This window comes from Onychostruthus taczanowskii, unplaced genomic scaffold (assembly GCF_017590055.1).
Source record: "Onychostruthus taczanowskii isolate IOZ18803 unplaced genomic scaffold, ASM1759005v1 scaffold89, whole genome shotgun sequence".
Taxonomy (NCBI): Eukaryota; Metazoa; Chordata; class Aves; order Passeriformes; family Passeridae; genus Onychostruthus; species Onychostruthus taczanowskii.
Window position 1 is genome coordinate 2661194 of NW_024506882.1, and position 27862 is coordinate 2689055.

General features: G+C 46.2%; 2 protein-coding genes across 6 annotated transcripts in view; both read right to left on the reverse strand.

Moving 5' to 3' along the window:
- CLTC (clathrin heavy chain) overlaps positions 1–8801 on the reverse strand; it is a 29909-nt gene extending 21108 nt beyond the window's left edge. For both annotated transcript variants that reach the window (XM_041425252.1, XM_041425251.1), the window contains exons 1-2: positions 8501–8801; positions 827–1034 (exon numbers count right to left, since the gene is read on the reverse strand). In XM_041425252.1, the coding sequence (XP_041281186.1) occupies positions 827–1034; positions 8501–8542 (250 nt within the window). In that variant the 5' untranslated portion in view covers positions 8543–8801. The remainder of the gene's footprint in view (positions 1–826; positions 1035–8500) is intronic.
- A 1671-nt stretch (positions 8802–10472) lies between these two features.
- Positions 10473–26078, reverse strand: DHX40 (DEAH-box helicase 40). Of its 4 annotated transcripts, none has more exons than XM_041425393.1 (17): positions 25807–26078; positions 25142–25260; positions 24542–24661; positions 23240–23470; positions 23007–23073; positions 22362–22493; positions 21341–21440; positions 20970–21056; positions 19837–20019; positions 18859–18939; positions 17761–17918; positions 15011–15125; positions 14627–14735; positions 14224–14318; positions 13624–13693; positions 13072–13300; positions 10473–11426 (listed from the first exon to the last, which is right to left on the reverse strand). In XM_041425393.1, exons 1-17 carry the CDS (start codon positions 25943–25945, stop codon positions 11287–11289), a joined length of 2175 nt encoding a protein of 724 aa, XP_041281327.1. In that variant the 5' UTR covers positions 25946–26078; the 3' UTR covers positions 10473–11286. The 4 variants fall into 4 exon arrangements, with proteins under 4 accessions (XP_041281327.1, XP_041281326.1, XP_041281325.1 ...); XM_041425392.1 differs by having other exon boundaries at positions 10473–11423; positions 25115–25260; XM_041425391.1 differs by having other exon boundaries at positions 25115–25260.
- Between the last annotated feature and the right edge of the window lie 1784 nt (positions 26079–27862).

Below are 27862 nucleotides of genomic sequence, written 5' to 3' on the forward strand. Positions count from 1 at the left end.
CTGAGCCACTTTATTTTGCTTTTTCTTGTCATAAGACACAACAGGTACTAGGTACAGTCAATTGAAGTAACTCACCATCTGCACACACAAGAAGGCATTAAAGTTGTGACAAAACAGTAGCACAGTATTAAAGTCAAAGTTAGGTAACATTGGATACATACAAATCTTTCCATTAGCAATACATGCATTTCTAGAGTGACTGCACTTAAGGCTTTTTGGGCCTCTGAGGGGAAGAGAAGGACATTTCTGGAGACTCCAAAGGAATGTTTGCTCTCTGTAACATCAGAGATACCAAGCTGGCTGACCTTGTACTTCCTTCACCACACAAGTCTTCCCTGCATAGTTTTACTCCTCTTATCACTGACTGATACAATAAATATGCACTGGTCTCTTTCAGCAAGGCCAAACTAAAGCCTTCAGGAATATTTGTCCCCCATTCCCAGCCTTAGTTTTCCTGCCTCTAAGGACAGGTTTATTTGATCTAAGAGTTATACTCTTAGATGAGGTCTCACTTCCCTCTAACATGATTCCTTAAAGCCCACACTTGGCTTCCAGCTCTCCCTGCTCAGAAGCTGCAAGCATTTGGACTGAAGGAAAAAACTCATCCTAATGATCAGCAAAATGGCAGGAAGCCTCAGCTGAAGCTCCCTGCCCAGCTGCCTCCAGAAGAACTGAAAATGCATTCAACTTAAGCTCCCATTAAGCTGTGGAAAATTGCTACAGGGTCCTCCCACATAAATTACCTGGGAGACCTCAGTCCCTCATAAACTAGTTCTACAGAAAGCTCTCCATCCACTTCAAACAGCCCTTTATCATGACTTCATACCTTTCAATGCAATGACTTTACTGGCAGGGTTCATGATAGCACTGTCAGCTGAAATTGGTCTCCGGATTGGGTTGCTGGGGTCATTCATGTCAATGATCACCACTTGAGCCTGTTCTCCTACTTTCTCTCTGATGCAGATGAATTTGTCAGACTCCATTGTCAGAGTGCTGAACCCAATGTTTGCTGGGTTGATGCCCAGATTTTGGAGCTGGAAGAGAAGAAAAAGGTTTAACATTAAGTTATTGCCTTGGTATAGCCACAAGCAGCTTTTGTGAATGTCACAGAAAATATCAGACTTTGCCTTTTTTTGTGACAAAACAGCAACTAACAGTTTGCTACCCCAAACCTACACAACACACTGTGTTGCACAATTTCAACTAAGCCCACAGGCTTCCTGGAGAAGCATTCAAGCACTTGGTATCTTGTCCTCAAGGTCCATTTACAACTTAACCATTAAGAACTCAATCTTTGAGCCCCCTCTGATGGCTTAAAGCACACTGAACTCGCCATACTGGACTTGCAGCTTCAGCCCTCACTCTCACCAGCTTTCCTTCCTGAACTCATCACTGGGTTTGACAGCTATCACTATTTCAAGCTTAACATCACACGTGAGGTGTCTGAGCTTTATCTTTATCCCTGTGGAGCTAAAAAAAGCTGCCTGTCTAGCAATTAGCCCAGGCTTGTCTCGCAGCAGGAGGCAGAGCTGGGCACCACTGAAATCACCAATGGCCCTGCTGAACACAGAAGTTATCAATAAACCACTTCCTTCTCTGAGCCACAGCCTGCTCCCCTAGGCCTTTCAATAGCCACATTTCTTGTACAGCTTGCAGCAAAACACTTCAGTTAACAGCACTTTTGCAAAGCTACTGTATGAGGAGGATGTCAATAGGGAAATAAAGTTTATTGCATTTTTAAGAGTGAAAATGCAGTCATGGTCATATCACACAGATATCCAGCTTGTCCACTCCTTAAGAACTCCAGTTTTCTTCTATTAGAAGAACTATCAGCTCTAATATTCTGGTATTTTTCTTTCTGGAAGACCTTCAAGCCCAAGATGTCCCAAGAAGGGCGAGACCTTCAAAGCCAATTTAGGCTGATTGTGCTGGTTTGGAGCTCTCAGCTCTTATCAGCTGTGCTCTGAAGCAGCTCCAAGGAGGCCATGCCCCAGCTGCTCTGCTCCTGCCTGTTTGCAGTTCCTGATAAAGATGGTTTTACTCCACTTCCCCTTTGCCCAGGCTCTCCAACAGCACACGTGAGGGACAAGTAACAACTCAGCCATGCCACAGCAAGTTGACAGAACCGTCACAGAAGTCACTTGGATGGATGATCTAGATTATGCAGAGACTATTTTGACAATAAAGCCAGGAAACCTTTGGGTGACAGCATTTGACAGCTATAAAAAAAATAAAAATCAAACCCTAACTCCTTGACAGGTCAGAACTCTTTTACTCAGATTTAAGCAAGTGTTTGAGGTCCAGCATCCCAAAACCTGACCACACATTCTCCAGCCACTTAGAAGATTCTAGATGCAAGCTCAAAAGTCCCTTCCACACTTTGAGCAGTGTCCTCTAGACCTCTTGCACTGTACATAAGGTAGGGTTATACACAACCCAATCACACCCCTGCAGGGAGGGGAGGTTTGAAGATGTGGGAGTTTGATCTGGTAGAGCTGGAGTGACTTACTGGGACGTGGCATTTCCTTTTGCTAGGGCTGCAGGCTTAGCAAGTGCCAAATCATTTATCAAGCATTAAATTTCCTTGTTAATTTGGTAGAGGGGGTGGCTGCAGGGAGCCAAGCACTCTGCCTGGCAATAACTCACAGCACTACACTCAGAGGGTGTCAACAGAACAAATCAGAGCAGCAAGTCCAAGCAGATGGCAGGACCTCTTAGGGAGGTCTAGACAAAACCACCACAGCAAAGGTGCTTGGATATTGCAAGCCAGATTTACCTTAATCTCCAGCAAACTGCCATCTGCTAGTGCCAGGTCTGAGGCACTGACCCACATGGGAGATGGGAGGCTTCTAAAATTTCTTTTATCAAAGATGAGGTATTTATTTGCAAAGATTTAGAAGATTGGCACAGGACCTCTGAAGAAAGGCTGGAGAAGTTTTCTGATGGAGGTGCAACCATCAGCAAGGTCTCTAAGTACACAAACTCCTGGCAGCATTTCATCTTTCATCTCAACAAACCAAGTGTATGAACCACATCTGCTTCAAGGCTCAGGAAATTGACTCTGACGGAGACAATCTCCGTGTTTGGTTACACAAGAGTGTCACCAGCCAGGAGTGGCACTTCCTTGCCCAGCTGGTAAAGCCAACAGTGAATTTCTTTGCTGCACAGAACTCCTGAGCAGAGATCATTCCCTGGAATATAGGTTGTTTTCCTGCCCAAACAGGCTGAAGTTCAGGTGAGTGAGGCAGGCATGTTTATAAAGCTAAGCAAAGCAAACAGAGATGAAGATTACTGTTAGGAAACATGACAGCAAATATTTCTTTGAAGGCTTTTATTCTGAAAATTTCAATACAATTCCATGTACAAACACAGGAGTTGAACTACAACTAAGGAGTACAGGAGTTTATGGCAGATTTTCTACCTCTTCTTCTCTTTATTACAAAGGGAAATACCCCCAAATATTTAATGTTGCACCAGGTCCACTACACTTCACTGATTCATAAACAAAACAAAAAAAAGAAGGAATTTCAGACACTGCTATATTTTACTACAAAACCCACTTCCTTGGCTTTCAAGCAGATATGAAAGCAGAACTTGCTAACTGTCCTTGGGCAACTGATTTACAGTTGGAGTTATTTTACACCACCATTTGTTGGAAAGATCAGTTACACCAGACTCCTGTTAGGAATAAAGTGTTCTGTGAAATAGCTGCTCCAGTAGAGTGGAACCATGAAACAGATTGTCAGGGACAGCAGCAACTCTTGTGTTCAGCAGAGATGTCGCCCCAAAGGACTCATCCCACCCAAGATCAGACACTTCAGGCACTTGCAGGCTCTGCTGAACCATGGAATTCTGTGATGGCGTTTATCTGAGCAGCCCTGAGATGTGAGTCATTGTAACGTTGTAAGGCAATGTCTGATTACCAGAATTATTTTTTCACTGGAAGATAATTCAAGTGCGTTCTTGGTAACTTAGCCAGAGAAGTTGTCACATGCATGGGACATCAAACTGAATGGTAAAACTGCTGACAGGAGTCTCTTTGTTGACCCCTTCCTGTAATGTTCCCTTTCTTGGGACAGTCTGCTTAGCTGTCAGATCATTTCTCCTTGCCTACGAGGAAGGGCACGGAAGTGCTGAGCACACATTTCACCTCAGCTCTCACACTCAACAGGATATAACCACTGCTCTTGTGGCCACAAGCTGCTGCTCAGCCCCTGCCCAGAGACTGCTTATCTGCATGCTGCTAGAAATCACAAAGCTGGAAAATGCCACTAAAGTGGAAAATACCCTTTTCTTTTGAGAAGCACTTCAGTGCGCAATGAATCATATTAGCTCTATCCCAGGCCATGCTTTCCTAGGCTTTGACTGACCAAGGCAGACACTTGAGCTGCTCTTTTAATTCCACAGATGAAAATTCAGCCAAGCAAACATAAGTCACACAAAACCATTTGTGTTTGTGATGCTCTCTTAGTTACTCCCTGCAGTTCTGACAGTCCCACAGCCAGTCCATGGCAAAGTACTTCATATTTACCAGTGCAAGGTAAGAGTTACAGCTTGTGGCAGCCTAGGAAGTCGTGTTTTCAACAGATAAGGACCTCTCTAACATTCAAGAGCCCTCCTATTTCTATATCCTTCCTATTTTCTGCCTCACCCTCAGCAGGCTGAGGCACCACCCGCTCTCAGCAGCCACAGATGTGCTGTGGGACTGCCTCAGTTCCACCACTGAGGCTGTACCTGCTGGAACTGGAGTTCAGAACCACTGAATCTCACTCCTTCTCTTTGGCTGAGGCTCCAGTCCCAGCAGGAAGCACCAAATCAGAACAGCCACCAAGGCAGGCAGGGCCCTGTGCCTCAGTGCCTGCTGAGGGACTTGCCCAGAACAGCTCATAAACTGCTTAATTGCTCCTATCCAATTAGCTGAGACACACACAGTCTCTCCCTCCACAAGACACTTCAACTTTCTGTTAGGTATTTTCCCTCTGTAGGAATATTCTAAAATCACTGGTTTTAGGAATTTGGATCTACTAAGAAGCAGGGAGCAAGAATCCCACCAAAACAGCATTAGGCACAACAGTCCTCTAATTCCTGACTTGTATGATCAAGAGAGGATGTAACTGCTTCCAACTAATGCTGTTACAGCAGAGATTTAGTGGTTTAGGCTGTATTTAACTCACTGTCAGCACAATACATGGAAGAATTTTGCTGTTTGTCATATTTAGAGCAAAGTATTGAATTTATATATTTTGTTCTATGATGCCTTGGCTGTCCTGTTTTATTCACTGGCACAGCTGTGATTCCAAGAGCCATCCAAGCACCACCACAGCAGAACAGCACAGCTGCCATTCAGGTTTGCTCCATCAATGAACAATAGATACAAACCCCCTTTTCCTAGGGTTAAAAAAGGAGTTCTGTCTTGGTATCAGGTGCACAGCCTGAGCTGGCAGTTTTCTCTGTCTTACAAAAATATTTAGATCCAGCAGAGTATTTATTAATGCCTTAAATCAGTACAGCAGTGGGCCTGGTCCAAGTTCAATGTTTATGTATTTCAGGGTAGTGTGGTTAAATTAAGTGGCAATCACAGTTCATCACCTGCTAATTAGTCTGGTTCCTTCTCACCCATCAAGAACTTGTCATCTTAGAAAAGCTCCTCTGACCCACCACAGTAAGTAGCTGTTTTATTTTCACCCTCAAACACACAGAGGCACATTTCAGGAATCCCTGAAGCCTGCACAGGAGCAACCAGATATGCAATCATCCCACACACTGAACTCTGATCTCCCACTACATACCCAGTGGACTGTTTCCTCATAGCCACTTTGGGGGGGGTGGGGGGAAAAGGCAGCAGCTATATAAAGTTTTACAACAAGAGTTTTGATAGCATAGGAATCAGGTTCCTCCCTGAAAATTCCCAAGGAAAGTTTCTGCACAGCCTGTTGTTGATGTTCCTTGGTGGCAAGGCAGGGTGTACAACAGACACCACACAGATAAGAGCCCGCACACCTGGGGCTGCTGAGATTGCAGAGCTTGTGACTCTGACAAACAAACCCTGGAACCTGACAACACTTTTTGGTTTTACACTCCCCAGAAAGCTCCCTCCTCCCTAGCAAGTTAGCTACTTGTCCAAAGTCCACCTTTAGCTCCAATTTGGGGTACAAAGCACTGAGATGAGGCATTCAGGAGCAAGGTTTCTCAAGCTTTCACCTTTTCATTCCTAAATCACACAGCCAAGCTGCCAACAGCAACAGCTAATGGACTGGCTTGAAGCTGAACACCAGGACAAGTTTTGTACTTGACCAATTTTTAACCTCTAATAATGAATCTGTGAAGAGCTAGGATCACACTGTGTTTATTGATTGATTTCAGTAATAGCCTGCAAGAACTTTCTCATTCAAATCCATCACCTGGTTTTTATGGCTAAGGCTCCAGCTGGGTACCTCATCTTTCATTAAGAATCACTACAAACTTGCAGGTGTTGCACAACACCTGTACAACAAGTTTCCTAGAGAATGTGGGTCAGGCACAGTTCAAGAAATTGTATTATTGAGTCCATGAGGACTTCCCAGGAGCAGCCTGGATAGCAAAATCATTGCAATATCAGTGTTTCTGCTCCCAAAATTTACGTCAGGAACTTCAGCAGAAAAGCAAATAACTCCTAGAATCCAAATTCCTCTGAAACTCTTTCAATGAAATGAAAGGAGGAAGTTCAAAGGCAAGAGCCACGTGCACCCAGGCTCAGAGGGGTGCACACCCATCTGAGAAAGGATCAGCTCCTGTGTGCAGCTGTAAAATATACTGGTTCAGCCAGTGCTCCACACTGAATAGGTTCAGGCAGAGAAAAATGCAAATTCAACCCCAAATAAACAGATAAATCAGTCTGGAGGCACACCAGTCCTGCTCCACCGTAAGTGCTGGCCTGAAACTCCCAGCACTTCTGGCGTGAAGCAGATGAGTTTCATTATGTAACAGTACTCATGTCATTAGAGACCTGGCAGTGGGTCACATGCAAGGTTTGGGGCTTAAATAATGCACAAAGGTGCACTGCCACAATGCTTGAGTGAGAGCTGGGCTGCCCACAGGGATGGGTTTCACCTGAGAGCACAGAACCTCCTGAGGACCTGGGTCTGGGCTTTGTCACCACCAGGACAAGGCACCAGCTGGGAGGTGAAGCTCTGGCCAATTCCTGAGATTCTCCTGTCAGTGCTGCTCACTACAGGGACACCTAAACTACGAATTCTGGCCTGCTTTTAAACTGATATTGGAGTAAAACCATTCAGTGCTCAGCTACACACCTAAACAACCATCAAAGTAGCGTTTATTTAGCCACTATGAAAAGCTGTAGTGTTCAACTAAGTATTCTGCAGTGGTTCTTTTAACAAGGTGCCTGGAAATGAATTGCTTTCTATTTGAATTAGGGAAAAAAGGCACTGTAAATCATGCAAATCCATCACTATGTGTTTGCCCACCACAGCCCCAGTCAGCTGAACAGAAACCAAACACAGACAGACACTAGCAACACGTGCCACCAGAAGACCTTGGCCAGGTGTGCCAGCTTCTATTAGACAAATTGTCCTCAAAAAAAAAAACCAAAAAAAAAACCACAAAAAAACCACTCCTCAGCAGTGAAACCGGGCTTAGTAACACCGTGCCTCGCAGCACTTCGCCCTTCAGACCTGTCAGATAGGAAGTGCCCATTGCACAACTGGATCAGCCCTTCCAGACCCCTCCCTGCGCCGCAGCTTCACCCACGGACAGGGAGGCACTCACTGCCCCGGGAGGGAGCCCCGCACTCCCGCAGCCCACCCGGGACGTGCCTCCAGGAAGTCTTGGACGAATTCAATGCCATCACTGGGAAATAAACCATTGGCGTGTGGTTCTGGTGCAACGAGAGCCAGAGCTGGGCTTGCGGAGAGGCCAGCGGACACCGGAGCTGGCACCTGGGCACCTGCACTGCCACAGCTGCACTGCAGGGAGCCGCAGCAGCTCCCACGTTCCGCTGCAATACGCGCTTTTCCCTCCAGAAAATGACATTCCAAGCGGGACCACCGGCAGAAGGGTTCAGCTTGTCCTTAGAACCACAGAAGCTCTAACACCATTCAAATAAATAAAATTAAGCGGCACACGGACACCGCTCGGCCACCTTGCCCAGCTCACCCCCCCCCCGCACCCCGTGCCGGGCCGGGATTTCCCCCTGGCGCTGCTCCGGCAAGAGCAGCGGAGCCACCCGCGCCCGGCCCGCCCGGGCACCGCGCCAGCCTCGCCCACCCCGCCGGGGCACGGCCCGCGGGCACCGGCAAGGGCGGCATGCCCGGCCCGGCCCCTCCCGGGAGGTGCCCTTCGGGCAGCGCTCCCCGAGCCGGACACCGGCAGGGCGAACACCCCGCCGAGCGCGCCCGGCCCTCACGGAGGCGCCGCGGGCAGGCCCGGCGCGGCTCCCCCGGCACCGTCCCCGGGCGGCTCCCTCAGCGCAGCGAGGCAGCGGCCCGCCCGCCCCCGCGCCCACCTGGAGGTGCTCCTGGAAGCGGATGGGCAGGATCTGGGCCATGGCGGCGGCGGGGCGCTCCGGGCCGGGCCGGGCTCAGCGGTGCGGGCGGAGCGGGGCCGCGATGGCGGAGCGGGGCCGTGCGGAAGCTGCCCCCGCCAGCGGAAGGATACCGCCGCGGAAGGATACCCGCACCTGCCGCCGCCGGCCGGCCGCGCGGAGGGATCCCGGCGAGCGGCGCCAATGGGAGCGGCGGGTGTGATGCGCCGCCGGAAGGGACTATTTGGGGACGCATCACCCCCTCCCTGCCTTCCCCGGCCTTTTTTTTTTTTGCCACATCATGCGACCGAGGGGCCGTGGCGTCACTTCCGCCCCGCGCGCGCGCGGTCACGTGGGGCGCGGCGGCGCGGCCGGGCAAGGTGACACCGGGGGTGACACCGGGGGTGACACCGGGGGAGCCCCTGGACCACCCCCCCCGGGGTGTCCCTGTCACCGGGATGCCATGGACACCCCCGCCATGGGAGGGATGTCCCCTCCTTGGGGACACTGAGGGGACAGGGATGTCCCCGCCACCGGGATGCAATGGATCCCCCCCCTTCCTCCCAGGGTGTCATGGGGATGTGATGGAGCCACACCCCCCCGAGGTGACACCGAGGGGACAAGAGTGGCCCTGTCACCGGGATCTGATGGATCCCCGATCCTTGGAGCATCTCTGTCACCGGGATCTAAAGGAGCCCCATCCCCTGGTGTCCCTGTCCCCAGGATCTCAGGGATTCCTCTTCCCCCTGCTGTCCCTGTCCCCGGGTTCTGGTGGATTCCCTATCCCATGGTGTCCCTGTCCTCGAGTTCTGATGGATTCCCCATCCTTGGAGCGTCCTTGTCCCCAGGATCTCATGGATTGCCCATTCCTGGGGTGTCCCTGTCCCCAGATCTCATGGATTCCCCCCCATCCCCTGCTGTCCCTGTTCCCATGATCTGATGGATCCCGATCCCCTGGTGTCCCTGTCCCCAGATCTCATGGCTTCCTCTCCCTCTGCTGTCCCTGTTCCCATGATCTGCTGGATTCCCCCCCATCCCCTGGTGTCCCTGTCCCCATGATCTCATGGATTCGTGTCCCTGTCCCCAGATCTCGGTGCTTCCTCTCCCTCTGCTGTCCCTGTTCCCATGATCTGCTGGATTCCCCCATCCCCTGGTGTCCCTGTCCCCAGATCTCGATTCCCCCATCCCCTGCTGTCCCTGTTCCCATGATCTCATGGATTCCCCCATCCCCTGCTGTCCCTGTCCCTCAGCTCAGGGCTGCTGTCCCAGACTCTTCCCAGGCCCCAGTTAATGAGTGCAGCACAGTAACGAAGCCCCTCTGTGTTTCATTAACTCACACTTTAACTCCAGCACGTAAAACAGGTAAAAACTTAACTTTTTCCTGAGGTCAGCATCCAGAGCTCTGTGTGCTGTCACACTTGGCATGGCTGAAATCTTACTTTATTTAACAGCTCAGTGTTACCTCCCCAGATAATTTTTACTTTGTCTTAAATTCCCCATCTCCAAACCTCTGAGAAGCCCTGGAACACACTGGGGGGAAAATCCCTCACTTCTTGCTATGAAGAAAAATGAAAAAAAAGATTAAAAAAATCAGCATTAGGATCTGCCAAATGATTTATAGCCCCAAGGAACAGTGGGCATTCTGTGTACTCATTTCAGGCCCACTGGGTGGTGCAGATGGCATTTGACTCATGAGGGGCAGTGACACTGCAAATATAAATCAAATTAAACAGCAAAACTCAGAGCAGGGGATGAGTCAAGCCCAAGAGCTGCTGCTCCAAAGCAGAGCCTGAAAGAACAAAAACCCTTTCCCATCAATCACAGCAAGAGGAACAATTACCAGACCCAGCACTTTCTTTATGAGCAATAATATTGTAATATTTTTTAAAATTCCTATGGTTTTGGAGGCTCTGGGATCCTGGGCAGTGCTGGAATGCTGGAGGTGAGGCAGAGGTGGAATGGTGAATGTTTTATTCAGGCTACAGCAATAAAACACAATACACCACTTGAACCAGTGCCCAGGGTGACACAGAGCACACAGCTGAGGCAGGAAAAATCACAGCAAGTTCTTCCAATTATTTGGAAATTCTTACACAAATTGCTCACTGGAGCCCTGGAGCGTTTTAGGATTATTATGGTGATAAAACAGGATTTCTTTATTGAGAAGGAAACAAACTTCATGATGACAAAGCACCACAGCTCCTTGCTCTTTCAGATGCTCAAGGAAAAACATTTTTACTTCCCTGTGTGCACCTGGTACAGCACAGCACAGAATGCAGGTGGGAATTGTCCCTTTGGATCTAATCCTGCAATTGTCCCTTTGGATCTAATCCTGCTGCTCCCACCATTACAAGAACCCTTCCTGCACATTTTCCTGAGCATGAATTCTGCATGACCACCATCAGACAGAATAAAATGGGTAAAAAATTACAGTTCCACTCCTTACAAAAATAAACCCCAACCGACCTGGAAGAAAAATTTCTGAGCTCTTTTAAGTCAAATAAATGCCAGAGAATTGGCACCACACTTGGTATCAGGGCTTCAGCCATAGCTGAGGCCACCAAATTGTTGCCACTGACCTGCAGCAACACAAAGCTTGGGAAGTTTTCCCTGCTGGATGCAGCAGAGGGAATTGTGTTTGTCCTCTTTGGCACTGGGACTGACCACAGGTTCCCCTGCCCTCCTGCCAGCCCTTGGGCATTTTGCAAACAGCCCCAGAGCTGCACAAGCTGCCTCCCCTGGCAGTGGGAGCAGAGCTGCCAGCAGGGTCACCCCATTTCCTTCTCAGGGCCACTCAGACCCTGAGCTCTCTGCTGCTTCCTCTGCAGGTACCGAGCTCGGGCGTCCTGGATGGATTGCTCATCATTCCTCCTCTCCATCTTCCCTGCAGAGCTCTCTGGGACACCTTCTGGGGGGACAGGAGAGAAAGAAATTAACTCTCTGTGTCAAACCCACCCCCCCTCCAGCATTACAACTCCTCCTATTTCTTAAATACAAAAAAAAAACCCCAATAAAATTTTTTTTTTTTTTTTTTTCCTCCCATGCAGCCATTTGAATGACTTCCAGAGAGGACAGACTGCACCACAGCAGGGAGGGAAAAAAATTCAAAATAATATTACACCTTAGCTCCCATGTCAGCTGTGCTCATCTCAATCCCCAAATATTTGCAGCTGGGCTCATCTCAATCTCCAAATCTTGCTTTTTATTGTAGCAGAGAATATGCAGCCTGTGTTCTACACACCCATTTCATCTCTGAACTGCACATCCCAAACTCAGGTTTGGGCAGGACAGGACAGGAAAAAACATTGGGATAAACTATCTTTAAAAAATTTCCGGAGGCAGGAGGGAGGGAGAGGAAAACATGCAGATAAGGGAGTGGGAAAAGTCAATATTGCAGATCAGCCACCATCAGAAATGCACATTCCCCCACAGCACTGAGACCTTGGGACTGCTTCTCACAGAAGGGAAGAGAAGCAGAAAATATTTTCAGTCTAAAACAAACAATAAAAAAGAAAATCAAAGGCTCTGAGAGCCTAAAATCTGTGTGAGTGAAGCAGCTCCTGCAGCCTGGTCCTGGGGGTTGGGAAGAGAAGAGCTTTAATCAGCACCCCTTGTTAAAATATTTCTAATTATTGTGTCTTGTCAGCTATTCAGCCACCTATTTTCATGAAGGTGCCAGAAATACAACATCTGTAAGGTCAAAATTAAACTCCAATTAATTGGCAATTGCCTGATGAAGTCATAATGTGAAGGGGGACACAGAGAACATTTCCTTCAGATAAACTGATGAGGCCCTTCTGCATTATTTATAACCAAATGAAATTCATGTTTAAAATTGTGGATTTATACAATAATGCAGGGCAGCAAGAGATGCTGGCCTGAGCACAAGTCTGCATTTTTTCCTTTGTTAAGGAAATGGAAGAGAGTCTGTATTTACTGTACAATAAATGGATGTTTTGGAAGGATCAGCTCAGGAGTAAAGAGGCCTTTTGAATACTTGGCTGCTTTAGGAACCTGCTGACAGGAGAATCCCAGGAATGTCAAGCAGCCAGATCAGTTAGCAGGCACCAGTTCTAATTAACACAGACTATTCACACATATGGCATTAAATTCATTGTCAGAATGAGACACTCACCAAAATGTGAGACTTTTTCTTCTCTGTCTATTGCTGGGTGAGGTTTTTGATTTTTTTTTTCCCCATTCCTCTGCTCCACAGCTCTCAGGACCTCTCCCAGGGCAGCATTATTTGGGCATCAATAGCTAAATACCCTTCACAAACTTAAATAACCAGCCTCAAAATGCTTTTATTCAACTCTGCTCGAGCTCTGCTCTAAGAAACCAAAAGGGGGGGGGAGTGTGGCAAGCAAACACCACAATTCACACTGCTGGGACAGAAAATAAGTATTGCAGAGCTGTGAGGAGAATAAAACACCCACAACAACACCAAACAAATTAACACTTTCCAGCCCAGAACGTGCCACAACAAACACACAGGGGTCCAAAACAACAACGAAAACCACACACACACACACGGAGAGGAGCACTGTGCTTACCAAACTGCCTTTTCAGCTCCTCCCTCTGCTTCCACTTGGTTATTTCCTCCTCAGTGACCTCTTCCCTGGCCACACTGCTCAGCTCATAGGCATCCACCTGGTGCAGCCTGGGCAGCAGGTCCCGGAGCCACTCGTAGCGCACGGGGCACACGGTGCGCACGTAGATCTTGGAGGTGACGGCCACGTCGTGGAAGATGATCCACTCCAGCAGGGTCTCCTGGTTGTAGAGCTGAAAAATTCAAAGCTGGTTTGGTTTTCAGAGCCCCACCTGAAAGCAGCAGGATGTCAGTGGTTGAGATGTGAGGGGGTGTTAATCAGGTTTTGGGTTTTCAGATTTTAGAATTGCCCGTGTGATCCGAAGAGCCAGAGGGAAAGCCCAGCCTGTGTCACTCCCACTTCATAACCCAAACCCTGACCAAGCCTGAGCAAGTGAGGCTCTTCCCCACCCTCAGAATGAACACTGCAGCAGAGCACAAAGCAAGCACCAGGGAGAGTTTAGGGACTCCTTTTGGAGATGCTTTTCTGCTTCATCAGCAGGCTTTGGGAACTCACTGTGGATGAAGGGTGGATGTAGACTATGCTGCCATGGCCATCCATGGTGCAGAATGTCCTGGCTGCAGATCTGAAAAAAAGAAATTAAAAAAACAACAAGAAAACAAAACACACATTGCTGTGATTAGACAGAAACACTGAACTAAACAAATCAGCAGCAGCACAGAAAAAAGTTCTCAAATATCTACCTAGAGGATGGTGCTTCCAGACTCAAACTGTAAAAAACCATTTAAAGAGTGAAATACAATATATCTAATTCACCACAGCAGCACTGCAGGTGTAACACCACAATAACAACAGGGTTTGGGAGTGAAGCCTTTGAAAACTGTGATAATTGGAGAATTCCAAGCCCTTCAGCTGAATATCTGGAACCACTCTCAGCTGGTGAGCTCATTTCACAGACAGAAAAATGACATTCCTGGGAAGCTGCTGACACCCTTGGAATGGTGAAGACAGGCAAAAGCAGAGGTTCCAGCCCCTTGCAGAAACATCTCCTTCACCTGCAGTTTCTACTTTGCTGCTTTTACCAACATAAAACCACACTTTAAAGTCATTTGCATAATTTATTTTCCATTTAGTTCTCCAAACTTCATTCCTCACCTCCTAGCAACGTTGATGAAGTATCCTGCACACAGGCATCTTCTCAGTATTTCAGTTCTGGAGCCTTCAAATGTCTCTTTAGGGAAGTCTGGCAGCTGGGAAAAGAAAAAGCAGCATGAATCAGGATGGATCTTCAAGAAAAAAAGCAGTTAAACCCCCTCCATCCCATGGATTTTAAACTCTGGACAGAAACCACGAGGAAAGGAGAAAAACCTCTCCTTCTTGCCTATTACCACCACTGTACCTCAGTCACACAAGCAAGGGTGCTCTACAAAAATATTTAAGTGGTTTATTTTCTACTGGAGGAAAGCAGCAGCCACCTGGCAAAGGCTCAGCACCCACTACAACTCTTAAATGTAAGTTTATACAGCTCAAACATGCCCAGAAATGTTATTTTTTTTACCTGTTTCAGTTTAGTGGTTATTTCCCGCAGCTGCCTTTCCACACTAAAAGCAGATTTCACAGCTCTCCAATGGATCCAGTATTTCTGGCACCAGGCTGAAGGAGACTTGCTGAGAACAGGAATATTTGAATTATAAAGAAGCCCTTTGTCAGCTGCTTGCAAAGAAACTTGCCTCTATTTTATTGTATGGTCATACAAAAGCAACAACCTACACAGGCAGACACTTTGTGGGGTTAAATAAAGTGTCTGGATGGAAATTACAGATCACAACAAGGAATAAATCTGAAATTAGGAATGAGCACACAGATGTGTATCTGCAGCACAGCTAAAAACTGGGAGTTATGAGCAGTGCCAAACCACTTAGTGTAAGGGAGAATTTCATACCTTGCTTTGCACTGTTCAAAAATATTTAAGAGGGTTGCAAAGTCATTGCATCCTCCCACTTGTGAGGCAAGTTCCTGGTGTTGAAGCTCAGCCTCCTTTTGCTTCTGAGGATCACCTGAGGAATAAGTTATATCTCAATAAATAATAAACTATATGACTTAAGGTCATTTTTATTTATCACTACCTAATTTTCTGTTTGTTTTTGGCAGCTTTGGCTCTCTATTCCTGTTATTTTTGGATTTGTCTCTCCTTCTACAGCTACATTTACAGTTGTTCCTTCTTCCACTATTGCTGAACAAGAGCACAGTAGATGTTATTAAATCTATGATTAATCTCATCAGTCAGCACCAGGGATGAAGAATTCCAGTCTCTTAGCAAGTATTTCTCACTCACAGTCCATCAGGAGGCTGACATGGAAAGATAAAGGAATAAACAAACAGCTCACAGGGATCAAGGGAGAGGAAAAACAAGACTGTTGAACCCCCCAGCACAGCACCCTCTAATCTACTGAACTCAGCTTTTTCCTATTGCCACAGTAATGAAGATCTTAAAATAAATAAAGATAAAAACCGTGGATCTGTGAGTTTAGTGGGATTTCACCTTCATCAAATGCAACATTTCCATTGTTATCTCAGGTTTTAAACACTCAAAAAGTTTGATTTCTCCTCCAGCACAACCCATTCCCCCTGGGAGAGGGAGGCAGGAACCAAAGGCCACTGGACTGCTGCTGAGGTAGGGGGTGTCAGAAGTTTGTGGGTACCCCAATTAAAAAGGATGGAGCAGAGAGCCTCATCCTACACATTTGGCACTGGAAAAAGTGCCTGGAGGATGGAGATCTGTGTCTGCTGCCCTGCACAGGGCTGTTGGAGGGTGACAGGCAGAACACAGGGGCACAGAGGGTGGGGAAGCAAAGGGACAGCTGTGGTGTCACCATGATATTTTCTGAAAAATCCCTTTGCCAGGATTTTTTCTCCTCTGAGAAGCCTCAAAGGAAAAGAAAACCAATAATTATCTGCTGCTGTGGAATGCAACAGGTGCATCTTTGGTCCATGTTGGATGTTTCTAATTAATGGCCAATCAGTCAGCTTGGACTCTCTGAGAGTCACCAGCTTTTGTTATCATTCCATTCCTTTGCTTTCCAGCCTTCTGATGGATCTTTCCTCTCTACTTTTTTTAGTATAGTTTTAGTATAGCATTTTAATATAATATAATGTCATAATATAATAAATCAGCCTTCTGAAACACAGAGTCAAGATTCTGATCTCTTCCCTCACCCTGGGACCCTCGAACACCCCCACACTGTGGGACAGGGAAGGAGCCCAGGGCAGAACCCAGAGCTCAGGGCTGGCAGCAGGGCTGTGGCTGCTGCTCCAACGGGCACAGCTGAGGGAGGACAGAGAGAACTGCAGCAGAGCCAGGCAGGGACTGGGCAGGACAAAGGAAGCACCAGGGCTGCAGATGTGCCACAGCTGGGGGGGCAGCAGGAGGGGACAGGAAGATGGGACAAACTCGAGTTCAGCACCAGTGAAAGACTGAGCTCAGCTCTAGTGGAACTGTGCTGCACTGACACTACCCTGGAAGCACAGCAAAATGACATTTTCCACTTAAAAAACCAATGGAAACAGCACAGGGCTGCTGGAGGGTGACAGGCAGAACACAGGGGGCACAGAGGGTGGGGAAGCAAAGGGACAGCTGTGGTGTCACCATGATATTTTCTGAAAAATCCCTTTGCCAGGATTTTTTCTCCTCTGAGAAGCCTCAAAGGAAAAGAAAACCAATAATTATCTGCTGCTGTGGAATGCAACAGGTGCATCTTTGATTGGTCCGTGTGGGTTGTTTCTAATTAATGTCCAATCAGTCAGCTTGGACTCTCTGAGAGTCACCAGCTTTTGTTATCATTCCATTCCTTTGCTTTCCAGACTTCTGATGGATCTTTCCTCTCTACTTTTTTTAGTATAGCTTTAGTATAGCATTTTAGTAGAATATAATGTCATAATATAATAAATCAGCCTTCTGAAACACAGAGTCAAGATTCTGATCTCTTCCCTCACCCTGGGACCCTCGAACACCCCCACACTGTGGGACAGGGAAGGAGCCCAGGGCAGAACCCAGAGCTCAGGGCTGGCAGCAGGGCTGTGGCTGCTGCTCCAACGGGCACAGCTGAGGGAGGACAGAGAGAACTGCAGCAGAGCCAGGCAGGGACTGGGCACGACAAAGGAACCACCAGGACTGCAGATGTGCCACAGCTGGGGGGGCAGCAGGAGGGGACAGGAGGATGGGACAAACTCGAGTTCAGCACCAGTGAAAGACTGAGCTCAGCTCTAGTGGAACTGTGCTGCACTGACACTACCCTGGAAGCACAGCAAAATGACATTTTCCACTTAAAAAACCAATGGAAACGAGGCAGTGCCAAGCCAAGCCTCCCACAGAAAGGCAATAATCTATTTGGTTAAACAGTTACTGAACAGCAAAGACACTCCAGAGGTGATGCCACATTTGCTAAAAACAACCAGTCCCTGCTGTCTGCACTCACAGCCACAGCAACCCATCTGCTGGGGTGCATTTTGGTTTTCTTTTGGGATTTTTTCCTCTTCATTTTTTATGGCACAGAGATTTCCCCTGCTGACCTCTCAGCTGAGGCACTTTCCCAACCCAAGGCCTGCTGCCCTGAGGCCTCTGCAGCAGTTCCAGGCACACAGAGTGCCCTGACTCCAGGGCTGGGAGGGTTTTTGGGGAAGAGGGGCTCCCACCTGGACGGATGAAGACGTTTTCCACGGACAGCATGGCTGCAATGGGAAGCAGGAGATCCTCACAGTCCAGGGAAGCAGCTTTTATCAGAGCACAGGACAGGCTGGGAGGGAGGGGAAACTGCACCAGGAATTCTCCCAGTCTTGTCACCTGGCCCCTCCTTATAGGAGAGAAAAAAAAAATTTACATGTATATATTACATATATTTATATACATTTACAGGAAATATATATTTATATATTAAAAATATATATATATTTACAGGAAATATATATATTTGTATTATATATATTTACAGGAAAAATATGTCTATTTAAATATATATTTTAATATTTCTCTATATTTTATTATACATCTTATTGTAATATATCTTATTATATATCATTATGTATATTATCTATTTATATATAATAATATATAATGAATAATGTAATATATGCATATATAAATAATGTTTATGTATATAAAATAAATAATATATATAATATATACACATATATATCATACATATAATATTTTTATATATTATCTTATCTAAATATATCTATTTATATATATACAGATTCAATGAAATTATGTTTAAATGTGAATTAGGTAAGAAGCACTTTCCTCTGGACTGTGAGTGCCCACACAGGTGCTGGGGCCATGGGGAAGTGTCATTAGCAATAAAATAATCCACATTTCTCCAGCTTGCTTGTGTCTGTCCATGGCAGGCACAGCCAGCTTTTTTATTTTATTTTTTTAAATATTATTTACAAGAAGAATTCCTGGAAGCTTAGGATAAGATCTCACTTCCTGCCTCGAGCTCTTGGAGGGACATCCAGGCAGAGCCTGAGCTGCTGAGCCACACCAGCCTGGGAGCTGCAGAGCTGAGCTCACTCAGGAACTCCAGGACAATGTGCAGAACCTGATTTTTATCTCCCAAACCCCAAACTCTGCTCTGTCCCTGGTTCTGCAGACAGTATATTAAACCCCAGTAAACTTCCTGGAGGTTAAATAAGGAAACACATTCTGCTGCTGAGGAGTGTCCTTTAATCCACAAAAAACATCAATTTAAGCCTTGGATTTGAAATTCTTGTGTGAAATCTTTTGGTTTTTACCTGTCAATAGCACTGCACTGGTAAAGTTCCTTCAGAGCTTCCAAAATGTGTCTTTCCTCAGGGGGGTCCAAATAGGGAAACCTAGGGTTAAAAATGAGATAGATTTATTATTTTCATATTTATGAAAATAATTTAAAATATTTAAATATTTTAAATTTCATTTTTCAATATATTTTTAAATTTATTTTAAATTTTTTATATTTATAAAAATAATTTTTAAACCTCCCCAATGCAGGTTTTCTGACCCAAGTTAGGTAATCACAATAATCATCTTCTGTGTGTTCCTGTACAACCTCCAGCTGAGGAATTTCTATGACAAATCCCAGCATGGCAAACACTAAACTGCATTTTCTACTCTTGTATGGTCTTAGAACTAAAAAATTCCAGAGAGATGAAACTTTTGGGGTATAAAACACAGCATTTTAAGTATTTAAATGTGTAAAAACCAGCATTTTAAGGATTTTAAGCATTTAAAGGTGTAAAAACCAGTATTTTAAAGACTGCAAGTATTTCAAGGTGTAAAACCCAGTATTTTAGGGATTTTAAGTATTAAAAAGAACACTAAAAAATAGTATCTTAAGGATTGTAAGCATTTAAAGGTCTAAAACCCAGTATTTTAAATATTTTAAGTATTTAAATGTGTAAAACCCAGTATTTTAAGTATTTAAATGTGCAAAAACTAGTATTTTAAGGATTTCAAGTATTTAAAAGAACACTAAAAGCCAGTATCTTAAGGATTTTAAGCATTAAAAGGTATAAAATGCAGGATTTTATGTATTTAAAAGAATGCTACAAACAAACTAATTTAATTTGGGCGAGATGGGAGTTTTGGCAGATCCTGAAGCTGGCCTGGAGCTTGGGATCCAGCCTGGAGTGGCAGAGGAGAGCAGCAGCAAAGCTGATTGAAGTGTCCCACTTGGCTGGGGAACCTAATCCTGCCCCTCTGGGCCAGGGATAATCCCCCTGCAGGGAGCTCACCTGATGACATCATGCACGGAAAGGCATTTCAAGGTGAGGATCACAGATGTCAGGCTGGTTCTCCTGATCTCTGGCACGGTGTGCTGGGGCATGCACTGCTCCCAGAACTCCCTGCTGTACAACCCAAAGCTTTTCCCCGACGACGTCCGGCCGGCGCGCCCGGCTCGCTGCTTGGCTTCACTCCTGCCCCCCAAAAAAATAAATCCAATCTCTCATCCCTGCTGGTACCACCAAAAACAAGCACAAAATGTCTCTCTTTACAGATGGAAGAGGTATTCCTGCACAGCAGCTGAAAAATCCAGCTGTGCAAGCAATAAAGAAGAATTTCGTGCATTTTTTGGATGCTGTTGCGTTCAGCCAGCACTGCTCAGACCTCAGACAATGCCAATTCTCTCCTTATATCTGTAACTTTTATCAAGTTGCATATCCTGAACCACTTTTTACTTGGTTTTAAATTAGTTAGGTGTGCTGGGGCATGCACTGCTTCCAGAACTCCCTGCTGTACAACCCAAAGCTTTTCCCCTCTGATGTCCGGCTCGCTGCTTGGCTTCGCTCCTGCCCCCAAAAAAACCCCAAAATTCAAACCTCTCATCCCTGCTGGTACCACCCCAAAGAAGCATAGAAATATCTCTTTTTATAGATAGAAGAGGTATTCCTGCACAGCAGCTGAAAAATCCAGCTGTAGCAAGAAGTACAGAAGAATTTTTTTGTATTTTTTGGACATTTTGGACATTTTTCTGTTGTATTCAGCCAGCACTGCTCAGAGCTCAGACAACACCAATTCCTCCTTAATATCTGTAACTTTCACAAAGTTGCATATCCTGAACCACTTTTAACTTGGTTAATTGAAAGCAATTATAGTGGTTTCTAAACATTAAAATGGTTTTTAACGCTTAAAGCGTAAACCTTAAAGTGTTTTTAAACCTTAAAGTGGTTTTAAACCTTACAGTGATTTTAAACCTTACAGTGCTTTTAAACCTTACAGTGCTTTTAAACCTTAAAAGGGGTTTTAAATCATAGGCTTCAAGGCTGCTGCCTATCTTTTTATTTATTTTTTTAAAGAGCAACCAACACAGAGCATTACTGCCAGAGCAGCTCCCAGAAACAGCAAGTGAGTGACATTTTTAACTTACTTTGAGATGGGAACCACCTCCAGGATGTCCAAACCAACTCTGGGATTGTGATTCAACTGCTTCACAAAGCCACTGTCCACAACGTATCTGAAGAAAACAATCCAGAGAGGTAAAAACCAGAGGGCTCAGCAGGTAATTGACACATGGATTTAATTAAAAAACCCACATTATTCTACCTAGCACCTGGTTATTTAGTAGATTTGATTTCAAAATAGATTCAAAAATATTGGTCACCTCTAAGACTATAATAATATCAATGGTTTTCTTACTACACACCCAAAAAAAAAGGCAATAGTAGCAGAAAAAATGTGTTTTTCCAAACCCAGACCTTTCTGAATTACTCCCTGTTATGAGGGGACAGAAATCAATACCTGACTCCTTCAATGGTCAGAGATGTTGCAGCAATGTTTGTGGACACCACACATTTTCTGATGCCTCTGGGGGCTGGCAAAAATATCCTCTTCTGTTGATCTAAAATGACAGAAAAATGACGTAAAATAAAATGACAAAATAAAATAAAGCAATGCAAAATAAAGCAGTGCCAAATAAAAAATAAAATAAAATAAAATAAAATAAAATAAAATAAAATAAAATAAAATAAAATATGAAGTCATCTGGACTTTCAGTTACTCAATATCCCCTTCTTAACTGAAGACCTTGAAGTCATATCCAGTGGATTTGGATTTTGACTGGAGGCTCCAGTGCAAGGTCATCTGGACTTTCTGTTACTCAATATTCCCTTCTTAACTGAAGATCTTGAAGTCATATCCAGTGGATTTGGATTTTGACTGGAGGCTCCAGTGCAAGCAGAGGAGGCTGAAGTTTGATTTAGTTTATGATGACCACAATAAAACCCCACCCCAAAGTGCCAGAATATTGTAACAAAGGGGTTCATTAACACCCTTTTCCCAACTCAAACAGAAAATCTGATGAGGATGATGTTTATAACAACTCCTGCAGCTCAGATTTTTGTGATGGAGTGAGATTTTGGGCTCTGACCTGTGGACATGGAGCCATAGAGAGGCAGGATGAGGAGTTCCCAACCCAAACAGAAAAATTGATGAGGATAATATTTATAACAACTCCTGCAGCTCAGATTCCTGTGACTGAGTGGGATTTTGGGCTCTGACCTGTGGACATGGAGCCATAGAGAGGCAGGATGAGGAGTTCCCAACCCAAACAGAAAAATTGATGAGGATAATATTTATAACAACTCCTGCAGCTCAGATTCCTGTGACTGAGTGGGATTTTGGGCTCTGACCTGTGGACATGGAGCCATAGAGAGGCAGGATGAGGAGTTCCCAACCCAAACAGAAAAATTGATGAGGATAATATTTATAACAACTCCTGCAGCTCAGATTCCTGTGACTGAGTGGGATTTTGGGCTCTGACCTGTGGACATGGAGCCATAGAGAGGCAGGATGAGGAGCCCCTCCACAGCCCGGTCGTGCACCTCGTAGCGGTAATCGATGGACTCTGCTTTCTTGAAAAGCAAATCACAAGCTCTTTCTATCTCATTCTGGCCTAAAAGACACACAAGAGCATTTTAGTGACCTAATTAGCTACAGCTCTGCCTTCCTGGTTTGCAATACCTTTAAAAAAGGTTGTTTTGTCAATATGCAATACACCAACGTCATTAAAATGAGGAATTAATGAGAAGGAGTTTGGGAGGTGACATCCAGCCTTTCCACAGGGCCTCCCACCAAGGATTTGCCTTAAAAGATTAGATATCTTTTTATTAGATATTAGATATTAATATTAATATTAGATATGGGCCTTTTACATGCACTGATGTAGGATTTTACAGCTAAAAAAATTCTTCCTCCATGAATTAACCACAAACTAAACCATGGAGACAACACAGAGTCAATCTGCCTATTCCTAAAATGCTCTGAAAACTACAATTTCAAGGACTTTGTGCATCAACCTGCACCTTTCCCTTCACACTGCTCTGGGAGAAACCAGGCAGGCTTTGGAAGCTTTTCTACTTTGCTGGCAGTGCCATGATTCACCTGGAGTATCCAGGAAAATTCTCACCTGTGAGGAAAACCAGGATGTCACCTTCTGGCTCATTTAAGTGAACATCCAGGGCAACCTTCACAGCCTGGAACAATCAACAAACAAGCTAAAATTAGTTGAAATCCCATTTAATTCTTGCTAGGACTCATCACACCAACTGATCCTTCCCTATTTCCTGCAGAGAATACAGCAGCTCATTCTTGTGGCCTCCCCCAGATGAAAATCACCCCAAAACCAGAGAGAAAACAAACCTCTGTGACATAGGCAGAGCTGCCCACATCCCTGGGGCTCAGCAGGTTGCAGAATATCTCCTTGACAGGGTAACTTCTCCCTGGAATGTGCAGCACTGAGCAGTGCCCAAAGAACTCTGAGAGCTTTTCCACCTCCAGGGTGGCTGACATCACCACCACCTTCATGTCTGTGCTCCTGCCTGCTGGCTTCTCCTGCAGGAACCGCTTCTTCAGCAAACCAAATAAAATATCCTAGCAGAAAAACAGAGGCAGCTGATGTTGATACCCTGGTTTTGTTAGAAGAGCCTGACAAACTTGGAATTTTGATGGTTTTATCCCATTGATACAGTGAAAATCACGTATTACAGGCCCAAGCACTCTGAAGAAAACACACATTTGCCCTTTCTAGAGTTTAATGAATTTTTTACCAGCTCTCCTCACAGCCTATAGACAGCACCAATGTAACTCAAACTCCTTTGTATTTCATTTTTACACTCTCTTGGTCAAGTCATTTGTGAGAAGTTTCCTCAGACCCATTTTCCAGCCTGTGTCCCCTGACTGTGTGTGCACCCTTCCCTGGTTTTATTTATTGCTACAACCTCAGCAAGTTTATTTTACTCTGTGCTGCTTGGAATTACAAGTCTGCTCCTTCCACCACCTTCAGCTCAGTTATTTGCAACTCCCTCAGATGCCTGAGGGCAAACTGGGATTCAGGGGAGCATTTTCCCCTTTCCCAGCTGGACTGGGAGATTGTGTGCTGGAGCAGGAGGTTGTCTGACACACAGCACGACCTCCTGAGGTCTCAGTGACCTCAATGTCCCTTTGCTGGCCACAGAAGGGTCAGGGTGACCTCTGAAAGCTTTTGGGACTGAGGTCTAGATGCTCCCATGGACCCAACAGCCATAATCTCTTTGCACAGTCGTTTACACACCCTAAGAAACATTGGGCCTTAGGGCAATGAGGTGCTTTGGCTTTTTTTTTTTGATGTATTTTGCGATGGTTTATTTTTTAAATTAGTATTCTAGAAAGTCTGTGTTCTGGTTTCAAACTCCTGGAAATTTTGGAAGAGTATTCAACAGCCAGCAAAGTTTTAACTGCATTTAAATGTTAAAACTCCAACACTATTAGAGGCCATAACTTATTTTCAGCATAGATTAAACAATACAGCACTTCTGTGCTCTTAGGACAGCAAAAGGACAAAGCACATCCACGGAAAGTCAGTCCAAACCCCTGGGAATTGTGCTGAAGGGAAAGGAAGGGATAAACAGAGCACAGAAAAGGAGAAACAATGACCCAAAAAACCAGCTATGAGGTGACACTCACAGTGCTGAGGCTCCTCTCGTGGGCTTCATCCAAAATGATGACACTGTACCTGCTGAGGAGGGGGTCAGCCAGGATCTGCCTCAGCAGGCACCCATCAGTCATGTACCTGATGGCAGTGTCCTGCAAGGTTCAACCACACTGTCACCTGCCAGCCTGGCTTTTTATTTCACAGCAAACACTTCTACACACATCACACATTTGTCCAGCACGCCACAAGGGTTTTCCTTAAAAGATATTTAAGGGAAGATAAAGTAAAGTAAAGGGTGTTGATGAACCCTTTTGTTATAATATTCTGGTGCTTTGGGGCGGGGTTTTATTGTGGTCATCATAAACTAAAGATATTTAAGGGAATGCCCATGCATTGATGTAGGATTCTACAGCTAAAATAATTCCTATTGTGCATAAAATAATTCTTATCATGCACAGCAGCACGGGGGGTGCTTGGCAACGTTCCACCCACAAGGTGCCCAAAAACCTCCCCCAAACGAGCCAGAGGACACACACAGCTGGGAAAAGCTCTGAGACAGCCTGGGTGACCCTGCCACACACCCAGGACAGTCCCCAGGGCCCCACCTCGCAGGTGCAGTCGTCGAATCGGACCTGGTAGCCCACGAGAGTCCCCAGGGCACAGCCCATCTCCTCGGCCACCCTCTGTGCCACCGACACGGTGGCCACGCGCCGGGGCTGGGTCACACCGATGGCACCGTGCTTGGCCAGGCCTGGGGGGACACAGGAGGGTTTGGGTTGGAAGGGACATTAAAGATCATCTCATTCCACCCCTTCTTGGGACATCCTTCCACTATGTGTTGATGCAAGCGTTCTCCAGCCTCGGATGCTCGCCGGGATGGGGCATCTTCCCTGGGCAAACTGTGCCAGGCTCTCCTGTCCTCGCAGGGAACAATTCCTCCCCAATATCCCCCTAACCCTGCTCTCTGGCAGCGGGAAGCCATTCCCTGTGTCCTGCCACTCCTCCAGGTACTGGGAGTGTCTCTAGGATCACCCCCGGCTGAACACCCCCAGTGATTGTGGCACACGGGGCTGTGCTGCTCCAGGTCACTTCATAACACCTACCTACGCAACGCACACATGGCCACAGTTTGGGGTGGGTTTTTTTTTATTTAAAAGGTTTAACCAAGCCACCTCCTCTCACCACAGCCCAGCCCCAAGCTGCGTCACCCGAGAGGGGACAGGGGGACTCAAAACAATTTGAGTTTGTGCCCCACATCCGCAGCCCGCGGACGGGGAGGGGGGGGCGGTTCCGTTACCTGCCTCGTAGAGATACCTGGGCAGCTGCGTGCTTTTGCCGCTGCCCGTCTCGCCGGTGACGATGAGGAAGGGCCGCTCCCTCACGGCCTGCACCAGCTCCCGGCGGGAGCGGCGGATGGGCAGGGCGGGGCCGTCCATGGCGGCTCCCGGGCCTCACCTGCCTCACCCGAGGCCCCGCCCACCCCGCGCACCTGACGGGGAACCCCGCGCGCCCCCGGCGGGAACGGCGCGCGCCCCCCGCGCCCCGCCGGTGCCGCGCGCCTCGCGCATGCGCGCCACGCCCCCTCCGCGGCCTCCTCGTTAAGCCACGCCTCCACGCAGCTTCCCGCCTCTTCATTAGGCCACGCCCCCGCCGCGCTCCCCTCAGGGCGCCTCAGAGCAACGGGATTGCCCGAAAAATGACAAAAATGGCCAAGTTACAAAGTGCGAAGGGTTGGAAGGACCTCGAAATCAACGGGCGGGGAGAATTCCCGCCAGACCGGTCTGCTCAGATTTATTTCGTGACAAAACTTGAGCCTTGAGTGCACACCTTAAAGTCCTGATGGAACGACCCTGATTAGAAAGAAAGCATCTTGCCACATAGTCTAAAATCTAAGGGACAAGAAACTATCTGGAATTCTGTCATAAATCAGAGTAACATTCTCTTTCCATAGATCAGCTAAATGTCATAATGTGTTGCATTAGGCTGTTACACAATATTGAACAAAACACAATTGTACGCATATAGAAGATAGTAAAATATTGATAAACAAACATGCTGCAGCAAATCTTCCTTGAGAGAGAAAAAGCTCCTTGGTGTTTGATCTTTTTATACTTTCAAGCCTAATCAAGAAGGGATGAGATTGAATCTCTGAAACAGAGAGCAGCCAACAAGTTCTAAGTGACGTGTTAGAAAAAAACAAATTGCTTGTTAGAATTTTTACAAGTTTAGGGTTGAACATGCTTCAGTGATGTCAGACTTAGGGGCAGCTTAACAAAGCTGTGGGGGAAAAAAGGATAGCCTTGGTAGTGGATACAAAGAATGCAGAATTTAGGGGACATCTGGCAGAACTGCCAAGATGTGGAAGAAACTGATAAACCCAACTCAGCTCCAAGTGGGTAAAAGGTAATTCTGGTAATTCTGTGACCACCGACCCAAGAAACCCACTGACCCCAAAGAGAAGGACTCAGCACGGCGCTAATTAGCGTCAGAAGCGAATCATTAACCGGCAGAAGATAGAATACTAATTAACGAGTGGACTATGTGACTGGTGGCAAATGAACACTAATTCCTTTGTTTGCTAAAACGTGTAAACAGTAAAAAGTTTTGATGGCTGGGGTGCCTGATCTGTGAGGTTCACCCAGGCTTGGCAAGGCTGAAATAAATAATTGATGTCTCTGCAGCGCGCAGGTGTCGCCTTGTTGTGCTGCGGGTAACAAATGTGATTTTTAAGGACATTCATAACCCCAAAAGTGCCTGTGATGAACAAATGAAGGCGCTGCAGCTCCGGCTGTGAGTTCACAGCAGGCCTGAAGGTGGCAAGCACAGAACACTGAACACACGCCAGCCGCAGTCCAGCTCTCCAGTTTTTCCCCAAAACGCGATTTTTTTGTGGTGTATTTTGCCCGTAGCTCAGTGCTTTCTCCCCTCACACACTGTTGTTTCACCCTCCATTGGGCACTATCAGCGAAAAGAAGCATACAGTAAATTTGGTGTCACACCAGGAGCAAATTGAGGCCACCCGCTGAGTCTGAATATTCCCAAATTTCTATCAGCAAAAAGAAGCATAGAGTAAATTTGGTGTCACACAGGAGCAAATTGAGGCCACCCGCTGAGTCTGAATATTCCCAAATTCCCTCAATTTTTGCCTTTGGCACAATGGGAGAAATATTTCCCCACTAGGAACATGCACTCTGAGGCTTGGAAGATATTCCATAGGTTCCATCAGTTAGCTTTGTCTAACCTACAAATAATTGTTTCGTCTGCCAGCAAGCAGGCATTGTAAAATCCCACAATAAGCTGGTTTGTGATGATCTGACAAAAAATAGTGGAACGTGCCAATACACTCTATGTTG